At 37.9% G+C, this 14343-nt stretch overlaps 1 protein-coding gene across 1 annotated transcript; it reads right to left on the reverse strand.

The window, feature by feature from the left end:
* Positions 1 to 8342: 8342 nt before the first annotated feature.
* On the reverse strand, positions 8343 to 12716 carry LOC131795745 (uncharacterized). Its single transcript, XM_059113351.2, has 3 exons — positions 12562 to 12716; positions 9918 to 10017; positions 8343 to 9440 (listed from the first exon to the last, which is right to left on the reverse strand). Exons 2-3 carry the CDS (start codon positions 9994 to 9996, stop codon positions 9103 to 9105), a joined length of 417 nt encoding a protein of 138 aa, XP_058969334.1. The 5' UTR covers positions 9997 to 10017; positions 12562 to 12716; the 3' UTR covers positions 8343 to 9102.
* Between the last annotated feature and the right edge of the window lie 1627 nt (positions 12717 to 14343).

The raw sequence follows: 14343 nt of genomic DNA on the forward strand, positions 1-14343 counted from the left end.
AGTGATGCAAGTAGATCAAAACAATTCACTCGATTCACTCGATTACTGAATTTTAATAAATAAATTTAAGTCGCACTTCGGTGACTATGCGAGGAAACTTGTCTTGTGCGAGAACGAAACAAGCTACATAGATACTTCGGGCGTCGTCGAAGCCCACAACAGCACTGATGAATGATTTTAAATTTTCAAATCTCAGTTGATCACTTTACGGCAATCAAACTGCTTTGAGGTGACCTGCCCAGGCTCGCAAAGGATTATGGACTGTTTATTCTAATCATGCGTTGAAGCAAGCCTAACTTTCAAAAATGAATCTGTTTGAAAACAAAAATTCAGCGAGGAAGACATTTCAGTGCGAGGTGAACTTGTTGCAATGAGTTACCGCGCGACACCGTTAATTATTGAGATCTTTAAACCTAACTTACTCCCTGTGAGAAAAAGGTACGTTTAAATTGAAAAAAAAAAACAAAGTAGGTTCTTTATTCAATTACAAGAAGAAGAAAAAGTTTGATCAAATCGTGAGCATAGTTTATTTCTCTAAGAAATATCGAATAGCTCGATGTGTTCACCGCTTTCATTTGCGTCAAACTCCCTCTTCCCACGGATGGGAGATGTGGTGCTAAGTGTGAAAAACTCGCCCTTTTGGCTTCCCGCTCTGGAAAATTGCCCATAAGACATAGATCTCATGTTGTTTTTCAGAAGGATTCAACTCAGAAATTTGCAAACTCACGCATAAGGTCAACAGCTGTCATGGATCGGGTTCATGATCCTTTTGTTCTCGAACGTGTTCCCAATTGTGTTGATGTCGCTTTTGCTGAAGATGTCGTCAACCGCTTGAAAAGAACGGTCCACAGAAAAATAGATTCAGAGCAATGACAAGACTGAAACTGACCGCGAGAAATTCTTTTTTGTCTTTGCACCACGTATAAGATGCGAATTATATTGCAATAGCAAATTTTTTCCACACTGTGAGCATTATGATGGTGCTAAATCAAGTTACGTGGATACTGAAATGTTTAGTCTAGATTTTTCTCAAGTTCTTCGTTCGCAATTGATTTTAGACCTTTGTTATCCTTTATTAGTCATTCCTAATTGTTGCATTTTCATAATGTATTTTCATCTTTTTGGGCTTTAAGTCCGCATTGGTTTCCTTCAATTTGTAATTTCTTCAGTATGTCGCAGGAAATAAGCCAAAATATGCTGAGCCTCAGCATGTTCTCAAAGAAGCTGCATAACTAGACTTGTGATGTGGAACATGTTGGGGCTCAGATCCTTGACTTAGAATGCAAACACTCTAAGTGTAACCACAAAACTAGAGCATGTTAAAATCTAAACAGACATGATTAGGTTATCCATTTTCACCTTATAAAAGTTTTGAATGGGTCAGCGATTATCGAAAATCTAAACTGTTTTTGAGGAGTGAAGCGGTACTGGCTCTTTGCACATTAATTGTGAGGCATAGTAAACACAGAAAATTTCTTCAGAGGTGGGATGGGTTTGTACACTTACCTCCCCACCCACTTCATCCCCCCAGTTTCCAAACGGTAATGAAAACATATTAGAGACTTTCAGATACTATTGTACCGGCAACGTTCTACAAGTGCTTCCAGGGAATAATATGGATATTAGTATGAAGAACATCATGAACACCGTATAATTTTGCGCTACATCAGCTCCGTAACAGTTCATTGTCATAGGATAAGAAATTATGTTTGAGCTATCTCGACTCTTAAAGAAAGCACTTGACAACTAGCTATCTTCCAACTGCATATTACTGCTCTTATAACTACTATCCTGTTTATTTATTTAGGTAATTCCAAAGTATTGCATTGCACATCCTTGCGGAGCATAATTTCACACGTAACTAGTAAGCAATAAAAAGTGGCAGCTTTTACTTTCTGGTCGGAGCTCATCAAAGAAGTAAATCGTAATTTTGTCGCAAATGAGCAGAGTGACCTATAATTTCTCTCTTTCTCGGAATTTAGTCATCAGTTTCTCTCCTTTAAATAAATATGAACCAATCTCAGTGCTGGAAGAAGAAAAATTAGCGGAAACACGAATTTAGAAATTACTCGAAAGCAAAAATCCACAAGGCACAGTTGCTCCTAAACAAGCAGAGTGACACGTTTTTTCTGTTTCAAAATTTACGTCCCCTAAAGAAATAAAACCAGTAGGTAGAGTTTACAAGAGTCTCAGGCAGGTTCTCTTCTAATCAGAAAAATAACCTGAACAACATAATCAAGTTACTTCTCGGAGATATTTCTTATTATTACAGACTACATCGCATAGAATTTGAGTGGAAATCTTTTCCCAGTTGGTCCTTTAATAGGATACAACGTTTTCACAATCAAAACAAATGAAGACTAATTCGGTTCAGAAGCAAAACCTTCTGATGTTTCTGAAAAGGAATGAAAACTGAAATGTGAACGCCGATGCATTTTTAAAAGTGACAAATTTTCTTTGTGACCAATTTATTTTACTTTCAATATTTGAAATGTAAAACATCTCCAAAAAAGAATCTCTCTCTTCAATCAGCAAAGTAGGTACATGTCTTTCAATTACCTCTGCCGAACTTTGCATATAGGCTGCATGTCTGGAAGAAGGTGATGTACATCGTATGTCAAGGGATTTTTCCAAGAAGTTGGATCAGTTTTTATAACGAAAGGAATTAGAAAGTGAACTAGATGACGTTCACGATGAAATTCGATTTCCAAAACCCAAGAGCGTATTTGGCGCCGCTTGTTTTGTCACACTTTTAACCAGCCTCCTGACTAACGATAAAACTATGAAATGATTTTTTGTTCTTTTTCCTGTTTTCGTTTATCTCACTTTGAAATTGCTGCTTCTGTACTTGTGTACTGAACTTTTCAAAAATTGAGCTCATACAGGATTAGGCCTTTTATTGTACAATACAATTTGCAAGCATGTTATAAATGATAAGCAGGTAAGTTTCTTTCACTTATGAATAATGAAACTCCTGTCTATTTAACTGAATTTTTACATAACTAAAATAAACATAGAGATCTGAAGGTATAAAGAAAAACAAAAGCGAATACAAAAGAAGCAAAAATTAATCAGGCAAGCGTTTGCAATCAACCATGTAAAATTGCCTTTTACATGGTTAAAATGTCATTTTATACGGTCAGTTTTCTAGGTGTAGATAGGGTTCATTGCACTACAGGTAGTACAAGTTTCTTTAAATTTAAAGGCATTGTGCATTTAACTGTTCCAAGATTTTATTGTGAAATTTCGATTCAGAAGATCACGTTTAGACAATAGAGTAATCTTTCAAATAAGGTCGACAAGGATGGGGTAAACTTGTCTTACTCAAAGTCATTTTGCCATTTGACATCACCCTCAATTGCACGTGATGTCGCGAAAAACTGATATCAAACGACGCGACAGAAACCTTTCCCTTTGTTTAATATGACAATTTTGTTTTTGAAAGCGTTTGCGGTAAGATGCTTTTGTTACCCGTGTTACTCTATTTAGCAAGATACAATCGTTTCCCTTGCAAACCTTCCTTTATTACAGTACATCTATTGTCCCTTAAAGCCTACGTAACAAAGTACTCTTCTTCAAATGAAGCAACACCCATATGAAGACCTTTTCCTTTAAGAATCTTTCTGTTTCTATAGCTGGATTTCTTATGATCTTGGTAATTTCAATAATTCAACATGAATTTTTGAGGATATAAATAGGAATATACCTGCTCAAATTTACATAATAAAAGATGGTAAAAATTCAGATTAATATCAAACTTGTCCTCCACACATGGACTTAATTAACGGTCGGGCCTTAACAAGTTCGCTGTGGCTTAGATTGCACAACTTCGACATCAAGATCGAGAAGCTCAAGGTACAGACCCTCACCGGAGTCACAGACTTTTTATTAATTCTCTCAAGCTGAATACAGCTGTCCCACATCATTCGCTATCCTAAAGTTTCAAACACTGAGGAGTACTAGTCATCTTTTCAAGAATGTTTAAAATGTATGGTTACGGAAACATTTGATGACAAATAAATACATGAATCATACATTCATAGTATAAAGAACCTAAGTGCGTGTTATGCGGTCATGATATTAGACGAATAAATATTGCATAGTCGAGGGAAGCAACAAAATGAATCCCAAACGAACGAAAACAGTTATTGACGAAAATCATGACGGAGAAAATAGACAGCAAGAAATATGCTTCATCAGTACAGGCAAACAGCAACAAAAGAGTGTTAAGGGACCTGTCTGTAAAATATCGAACCACAGGTTGAAGACAACACGAGATATTATTTTTCAGACACGTTATTGTTTGCTAATTTCTATACTGACACACGTTGCCGGGTGCTTTCTCAAACTACCATTTAGTCCATAGTAATTAAAAAAACAATATTAGATCTATATGCTTAAGTAGTTTGTTCAGCAAAGGCCCTGTCCATCCAATATAGAAGACCTTTTTAGCCTCTAAATTGGAAAATAGAGGACGTCGGATCCACGACGGAGATAGAATACCCAGAATTTACTACATTTTACAACATAACTTACCTATTCACTACTCGCAATCGATGACTCCTTCAGATAAATCCGGTGAGCAAAGATGAGTTGAATCTTTCGAGTAATCCACAGCAATAAGAAATATTTTTAAGTAACCTTAGCCGCAAGACAGTCACGAGTCCTATGCCTTAGCAAATCAAAAATAAGGTAGAGAAAAAGCTCCAAGAGGCTTTTCTAAAATCAATCGAAAAACAAAGAGCCCCTTAGTTGTTTACGTTTATATTGGCTGTTCACGGCGATTCGTCATAATCTATTAGCATGCGCACAACTGGTTGAAAAGGCGCTCTCATCCGTAAGACAATTAACACGAAAACAATGCAAATTAGTCCCTTTGAATTTTTTGTAACTTAAAAGTTTAGGGTCGGTAATTTATTTTATTCCATGGTTGTGGCGGTTGAGGGCTAATAACTAAACACAAACCACCAAGACGGTTTCATTTCCTCTCTCGCGAGAGCCGATATTTCCCACCAGCAGACAGGCCTTTGTTCAAAATGATCGCGGGCAAATCAGATTTCTTATGATGAAGTCGAGGAAAAATTCCATCTGGGATAGCTAATGCAAAAAAGAATTAGTAAAAGATGCAGCAAAATAAATGTTTAAAACGGAAACGAGCAGGATTTAAGGTGTTAAATCAGCACAATTTCCACTTTTAGAAGCTTAAAATGCCTTAGGGCAACTGCAGAATTCCAGACCACTTCATCCGATCTCTTAAATTTTCCAAAATGCACTGAAAATGCTCGGAATAGAAATATATTTAGGAACGACTCTAAAAGTGTTGATCGTTTCTAACAACAGAGGGAAACGTTGTTCGTTTCTATAACAACAAACGCACGGATGCAGCGTAACATACAAGTAAAGTTCTGTTGTGTCTATTTGTGACTTTCTTAACAAAACAGATGAAAACACCTGATAAACGAATGTCGATTGTCGCGTTCGACAAGTCGGTAAAAGGTAAAGCGAGTAACAGACAAATAAAGTTATGTCGTGTTTTTTTGTCGTAACATTAAAAATTAACTTGTTGCCTTGGGTAAGGCAAGTGTGATATTTTTGAGATAACAGTCTATTATTTATGCTTGCGACTTCTTTTCACAGTAGTAGTCTGATAGCATCATTTCCCCTAGGATCAGAATAGGCATAAATTACGTAGTTCTGCTCTGTTTTCTCTGGCGGTCGCATGTATGTTTTGATCCGATCAAAGTATATATGAAGAGGGTAAAGCTAGCTACAATACGAATGCGAACTGGTCAAAATGAGCATTCATCCTTGCATTGAGTGTGATGATGAAATTAAACCAGGCCAACAAGCCCTACAGCCCTACAGCTCATAGTCTTCGTGGCATTGTTAGAAACCAAGAAAGAGTTTCTCAAGCTTACGAAACGTCCGTGAGTAAGAAACGATTACCTACCAAACGAACAACGCTGCATTTTGTTGTGGGAAGCGAACAACGTTTCCCTTTGTTGTTAGGAACGAACAACACTTGAAGAATCTTCATGGTGTTGTCGGAAACAAAGAGCGCTTTAGTGATAAAAATTTCTCAGCGTTATTGCCTATTTACAGTCTGACATTCTGATCTTTTTAGCATTTGTTTCATCCGACGACTTGACTTTTTTGTATCGGGCGACATAACTAAAATTTCGGGCAACATAACTCAGGTTTTGGGCGACATGACTTCGGGCGAGATGACTCTCGGGCGACTTGACCGGTTACCATCAAAAGAATGATGAACGTCCTCGAGGGTGGAAAACCAAAGGATTGAGACAGAACAACAGCGGGCTGTCTACACACTCTACCAACACACTTATGCCCGTTATGCTGCATGATTAGCAATATACCAATTTTTCTCTCGCAAACGTTCCTTCAGTTAGATATTTTTGCAGTCTCTGGAAGTCTGACATAATACTTTTCTAGCTACAAATTGTTATTCAACATCTTACCTAGGATGCACATTGGAACATCTCATGCGTGACACAAAAGATCTAAATAACCCTATATCCAAATTAACGCGTCAAAATCTTTGTTATCATCCTTTTAGCTCAAAAAAGTTAAAAAATTCGGCTTTAATCATCGGCTGCAGTTTCGTCATATTGTTGTCAATTTCATAGCGTATGTTGATTGTGTTTATTGATCTTCGTTATATTAATTTGAGGCAATCTAAAACGATATTCAATATATATCGACTTGAACATATATTTTGCAGTCTTCCAACCCATATACTTTTCAGTTTGGACACATATTTTAGGATTTAGACATATGTATCGATATTTGAACCTTTGATCTTATTTTACAAGCATACGTGTTAGGTAAACGGAATACAATTCCCAAAATACATCATGTGTGACAACAAAACATATTACCTATTCATTATTCGATCAAAAAGCATTTGATGATATCCTCAAACCAATCTGGTGGGCTTGGATGGGCTATTTCTTTCCAATGAGCCACAATGATAACCAATATTTTGGAGCAACCTGAGCTTAAAAGTTGTTACAAATCTTTAAACTCACAAAATCGAAAACGTATGGCACTAATGAAAACGAAAACAACCATAACAGAAGTTGTTTACGTACCCTCTCACGGGTGTTATAGTCGTGTGCATAACTAATTGAAAAGGCGCACTCATCTGTAAGATACTTTACCACATAGCAAAATAAAGACGTCCGTAAGTTACATTTCCGTCTGGGAATGATGTCAACAACCGAAACAATCTTCAAAGATCAATTGCAATTGAAAAAAGGACAGATATAGGAACCTGGACAAATTCGTGCTTTATAATGAAGGTATGAGACCAAATGTGCTAATAAGATACTTCAGAGCTGGCCGATCCTAGCTAATTGTCCCCAAATGACGAAAAAAGGATTTAAAAAGAGCACAGGTAATTCTTTGTTTAAAAAATTGCTGGATATAGGTCAAACGTAAAAGTGGAGGTTGCAACTATCAACTTTTCTAGGCCTAGTCCCTTTGTACGGATGAAATCATTTTTTTCAACAGTCAGTAGTTGTCAAGAGACTGTAGCTTTCTCGTTGACAGTCACATTACCCTCTTTATTCCATATCCACAGGCCAGGCTCATTAATGAACCTGCATTTCCGAGCACAATCAGCTGAAGGTTATGAAATAAATAGAACTTCAACAAATTATGCGGAACAAAAAAAAAACCGAAAATACTTTCGCGGAAGCAACTAAAGAGAGGAAGAAAGTAGACAGAAGATATTGACTTGTAGCCTGGTAAACTAAGTATGACCGTGGTGTCTTAATTACGACCCGTACCATTAACATACTTTTTAGCGGATGAAAGAGAACAAATCCTTGTCTAAAAGGCTGAAGGATTACCTTTACAATTAAAAATGCTGTGAGTGGAACGCCTTATGCCAAGGATTCCATTGTAAACCTTTTTTTGATTATTTATAAAATGACAACAACAAAATCAGTAACAACAGTACTGAAGCATTTCTCACTGAATAGCACATCTGGCAAAAGAAATTCTTATTTCGTTAAATTTAATTTTTTGAAAGTGGAGCCGAAATCTATAGTCAAACCAGTCATTTAAGGCCGAATGATTAAGCCCAAAAAGCGTTAGCAAAATAAATATGAATAGGGAAAATTTCGTGGCTACATAGTTGAAAAACAGAGAAAACAATGAACACTTGGGATTAACAGTCTGGTTAATTACTTCTGGCGCAGTTTTTGGCGGCTTGCGATCGAACAAGTCTCTTGAGAAGGGAAGAAAAAGGAAGCAGTGTTATTTAAAAAATAATACGTGGCCGCGCCTAGGGAATGTCTCTTTGTGTGTTCAACAAACAAGTATTATTTTTCTTTATTATATTAACACAATAGGCCTTTACTGACAAAACTGAATGGACTCTATTAATGAATTAATAAAAGTTGGATCCACAGTGCGCGAAAAAAATTCGTCAAGTGCTTCGGTGATAAAAGATAAAAAACATGCGTTAAATCACTACAAAAACAAACGATGTGCGGAACTTTTAATCTACAAAATTGTTAGCGTTGACTTTTTCCCTACCGACAGTTGTCGATTTTCGTTCTCAGCCGCTAGAAATGCCACTATCAAACCCAAGTACGTAAATTTCGATTTTCCTTTTCGTATTTTGGTTTTCTTCCGCTTCTAGGATGTTCTGAAATTCACATCGCTTTCAGAAAGTGACTTTCAAAATATTTTAGAAGCGGAAGAAAACGAACATACGATAAGAAAAATCGCACTCGTTTTTTTTAGCTGAGAAAATGTCAGCGAACGATCTTGGATTGAGAATGGTGAACGCCTTGCCATTCATTCGTCAAAATGACAGAGTGGCACGAAAGGCGAGTGACGTGTCAGCAGCTGATTGACGATGTCAAACACACGTGAATAAAATATGTCGTTTTCACACGTGTGCTGTTACAGCTTTTCTCAGGGAAACATACAGTTTATATAATAATAGTCTTTCTTTTTTTTCCTTTTGAAAGAGAAAGCTTTCATACCATTTTAAGTTCACGTCGTTCTGTTACGAATAGTAGCTTTCAATGATAAATGTGTCTATGCCTCTGGCTGTTGCAGCTGGCATTATGCAAATACAAACATGCATCGAAATGCAACGATTGCATTAAGGACAATCAGTGTACCACTCAAAGTAAGTGCCACAGGGGACCCACAACGTCCAACGTTACAGAGGTCGTTATCACAGCACATTTTGCAATATTCTTCGCCATCTTTCTCCCAGTTGACAAATTCCTTGTCGCATTTGTTGACACAGTCCCTGTAAAATCGTGTCTCTCCATGTCTTCCATCCTTGACAACTTCACAGAATTCGTTTCCTTCAGAGCACGTCGCCGTTCTCGTACCATTGACTGAATCTTCTGAACACGGCTCATTGCGAGAGTCACATAGAAAGCATGTCCTGCCTAAAAAATGGAGACAAAAAATTCAGTTTTCCTTATGAACAAAATCAACAATTGTGTTATTCCTTGACAAAATTTCTTCAACAGACAAATAAATAAAGTATAACGCACGTAGATTTGGAGTATTAAACTCGGTAGCTACGAGTGAGCGCAACGAGGAAGTCGCAAAGGCATTGCCGTTCATTCATCAACCCGACCGAGTAGCGCGTACGGCGTGTGACGTGGCAGCAGCTTATGATTGGCGATGTATTGTTTTTCACTTGTGTCGTTACGGCTTTTCACAGGGCTGGAAATCTTTGTGTAACACCATAGTTTAATAATAAAAAGTACTACATTATCTATTAATTCATCCCATCCTTTTCATTTCTGCCATCTATTTTTTACTCTGACCAATTTTCTGATCAACGAAGTTACACGACTCAATTGTGATATGAAACCATCAAACATGTACATAAATCAGCCATTTAAGTAGTCACTTACCAGCGACCTGGAAAGAAAAAATTACCAGGACGACGAAAACCACTAAAAATAATCCTCTTGTGATTCTCTTCGTGTCCATAGAGCAGGTGCTGGGTAATATCTGTCATAGGTACAACAATGTTTATTCTTCTCTTGCAACGTTCTTATTCTCAGTCAACATGATACATTATAACGGGGTATCAAAATGGTTTACCCTTCAACTACCATGATTTCAAAATTTCTCCTTACAATATCATTACGATATCAACCGGGCAAGAATAGATAGAGGAATACCAGTTAGGGAATTAATATTTGATCCAGTACCAAAACTGGCGTAAGAAATGCAGTAAAGAGAATTGTAAATAAGATCTTGGGAGTGAGAGGATAAATAAATCAGTGGCCGTTTTTATACTAGAAGACGCATTATCCGTACAGCTTAATAATGCGTCTCTCATGGTATGCGTCTGGTGTTAAGAGACGGGACGAATAACAAGACGAACGAGGTGCCAACAATGCGAAATATTACGCACGGTGAAATAAAAACGAATGAGAACTGAAGATTTCTTAGCGGTAAAAATTAAGATAGCGGCCATATTGAAACTTGTTCTCTCGTGAGAGAAAAGCAGAGAACAGTGTTTAAGCCGCCAATCTAAAACATACAAGGAAATGGCAAGAAAAATTTTCTTTGAGAGATAGGAGTTCGAAACTGAAGCTCGCTTTTATGTCGGTAATCGTTTTTCTTGTCGCCAGGACGAAGGCAAAGTCCTCAAGCCCCGTTTTTGCTATTTCGCTATTTTACTGTTGCCTTTTCACTTGCATCCGCCATGTTGTTTCTTTTGGCGTATAACCGCTGGCTTTTTACAGCACGGTTTTATTTTTTAACGTTCATCATCTGCTGCCCGCCGTTGCACACACAAACAGGTTATGTGTGCACACAAACTGCCTTTTAAGATGCATTACGAAGGATAGTGCTTCTCTTGTTATTGTCAGTTCATACAAGTGGCGCATAACCACATGAACTGTCTTTCAATAGGAAAACAACTAATGAATAAGGAAACTTATTTTATTGGCAACTGGAACCTTGCATCGAAGAAAAACGCGACAATAAACATGTAGCGGAGACTTGGTTATTTCGTTGTAGAAGTGAAAAATCCTTTTTCGAGAAAGATGCGAGTTAGTTACACTAATTTAGAGTGTTATCGTCGGTCGTTGTCTAACCGAGATATACCGAGTGTTATCGTCGGAGGCTGTCTAACCGAAATATAGTTTTTTCAAATTCATTGCGATAAGCAGGAAGGAAATCTTTGGCTTTATGTGCGCGCGATATAGTCACAGTTCCCAAATGAATGTGACTAACCCCAAGTAAAGTGCTCTCGGTAGCTAGAAAATTGACGCAATGCTCAATGTGGAGGACCTATCGAGAGTAATATAATCTATGTACTGCATTTGATACAATCGAATGCAAGATCCAATAACATTAAGAATGCACGCGCGCCACCCCGCGCGTGTTTCATAGCGTGAATCGAGGATTCCCTACAGCTATAAATCCTTAATCCTCAGTCTTTATGTAATTGTTCAACCCTTTAACCCTTAGGAAGTGACCAGTATCGAAGTCTTCCTTACAGTATCACTGCTGAGTTTAAAATCTAAGGAAACGAGAACAAAAAAAAAAAAAAAAAGATCGCCGACTTAAGAGGCTTGTGATTGTTACGCAAATTCTCGGGTCAGTACAACATGGAATGTAAACAGAGCAGTGTGGAAGATATGCATACTGAGTTAGGGTGACTGAGAGCTAATGAAGAAATCTGATTAAATTCTGAACAAAAAATAAAAATTATATTAATTTATTAAAAGGCGATAATTCATGTTTTAAACGTTTTCAACTGTGTCCAGTGTTAATGTTAATTTTGACCGTGCTTCAGTGAACGGGATCAGCAAGAAAGTCCATAAATTTCATCCTTGTTTGATTACAGTTCAACTTTTACGTCTTTGAATTAAATATCGTGAGTAACTTGAGTTGAAAGCTAGTTGAAAGTGTCGATAGTCCTTGATGAATGTTTATAATCAAATTTTCGCCTCTTAAATTTTATTTCGTCGTGTTGAAGACAGCTATAATTCTTTGTCGGCAAACTTTTAGGCTTCAACATACCATCACGTAACCGGTGAAATACCCGGCTAGCAAAGAACGCATGTGATATTTTTCAACTGACGCATGAGCAACTTCTTAGCAGTCACGCACAAAACACGAAGCATTACTGAATATTCTTTAGAAGGAGTAAGTTTCATAATTTTCAGCTTAGAACTCGCATCTGTGCCGTTGGACAGAGGTATGCATGAGAAGGGTTAAGCAATTACAAAAGATGATTGGTTCGAAAACAGTAGATGGAAACCACTGCCTGACGATCGCCGAACGAGTACTGTCATCACGTCTGCATTGAATGTGTCGCTGATCCGATCACGGCTCTCTCCCCCGGTTGCAAATGTTGGGAAAAAACAGAAATTACAATTTTCTCAGAGGCTTGGAATACATTTTGATCTCACCGCACTGCCAAGGTATCTCGTTCCTTTCGTGACTTGAACAATTTCCTCACCCAACTGTTTTACCCGAGAGGCTCTCGTCTTATCGTGTCAATCTTAACTTTAATTCGGTGAACAAACCACCTACCTTTGTCGAGATAAGTGGAATCACTGCTTCATCCAACTTCTAAATCAAACCTCTGGACTGCTTCACCATGCAGAAAACTCTAGAACATAATTTCAATCGATTCGCCACGCACAGGTAACTTTGGCCGTGTATGAATGCCAATGCTACGTCAAGAGTCCGAACTTTGACCCAATATTTTAGGAAATTTTGACAGTCTTCTTCAGCGTGTAATTAAGACTTCCGGACGGGTGGAACTACTTCTTTGGTAGTTCTCTAAGCTAAAACGAGATATGCGAGGTGCTTAGATGGAAGAAAAAACTTAAAGAAAAGAAAAGGAAAAATGCTGTCATGATGAAAAAGTGAAACAACTGACATTGGAAGGTTTAGATTACCAGGGTTTTACCAGTGTCCCACCTTGAATAATTCCACCTGAATATAAGGAATACCCCATTCACACCAAACCTTAATCATTTTATAGAACTGTTTTGTTTAACACGGACTAAAATTGTTTTCCTCATATAAGCTGCTTAAACAGATGTTTGTCGACTTCTAGTTAGTGACTTCCACAATCCGATGAAATATAACGTTTTTCCGTTCTCTGTGTCTGTTTTTCATTCACTCAAACCCATATTAACAAAACATGTTTTGCTGGTGTAATCGGGGCACAAGATTCGTTATTTGCAACTTGTGTGTATCTTTGCCACATTTCCTATGCTGCTCACAAGGAGAATTTGTCTAATAATGTACAGCTTCTTAAAGTCGCAATCAGTTCTTATATTCTCATAACCTTAGTGTTTGATTCAGGGGTGATGCTTTCGGGAGAAATAAGATGCTTATCACTCCAAGGGGTTTAAAATTCATCGCGATTCTCAAAATTCAAGTCACTCATATTGTGGCCGTATTTTAAGTATCATACATGGCTCGCTTGACAAGTAAATAGTTATACAAATGGTTTCGACCCGGGACTGACATTTACTTATATATTGTATATGTGGTCTGATCGTCCATCATCATAACAACCAGCTATCTTAATGTTTCACACGGCTAAAGTGCGATTCTCTGATAAGATATTCGTGTTGAATCACTGTATCGTGCCTTCTTAATGTCTCGGCAGATTTCGCTCAACTGTTGATCGCACAGTCTAATCAAGCCTTCCGATGAGGGCAGACTTGTAACGGTTTACTATCAGTCACTGTAACTCACAAGCGGCTGCCTATGATGTAATCAGCGACCGGGCCAGCAAAGGGACCATAAGGCAAACGATAGAGCTGATTGACGAAATGCTACGTCACAGGTATGCGGTCAATAACGCGGGCTCAACCGTTCGGGGTTTTAAAATTCAGCGAAATTTGCGGAGAGAAAAGGGGCTGGGATTTAGTACCGAGGCATTTTGTTGTCGTTGAAAGCATTTTTCTATTTCCAGTGTTTAAAATGAGAAAGCTAATTTTTGAAAAAATATTTAGGGGGTGTAGAAAGTTTTTGGAGGTTGTTCTGAAAATGAAAAACGCCCAGAAGCCACAGAATAGAAATCAAACGTGCCAACGGCTCAAAATCCGTTTTACGCGTTTTACGCGCCAAAGCCTAGCGCATGCACAGACGTTATTCAGCTCCGTCAAAGCAAATCACAAAATCAAGACTTGCTCGCAGGCTCAACAGACGGCGGTCAGAGGTCTTGTACGAGACTGTAGACTACTGATAACCAGCTTTTCTGGAAACTCCCGAGGTAACTGACACATCGAAACCCTGAGCAGAAGCAATTACCTGTACGACTAATTCGTAGAAGTGGGAAACTTGGAACATTGG

The sequence above is a fragment of the Pocillopora verrucosa genome, chromosome 4, assembly GCF_036669915.1.
Source record: "Pocillopora verrucosa isolate sample1 chromosome 4, ASM3666991v2, whole genome shotgun sequence".
Classification (NCBI taxonomy): Eukaryota; Metazoa; Cnidaria; class Anthozoa; order Scleractinia; family Pocilloporidae; genus Pocillopora; species Pocillopora verrucosa.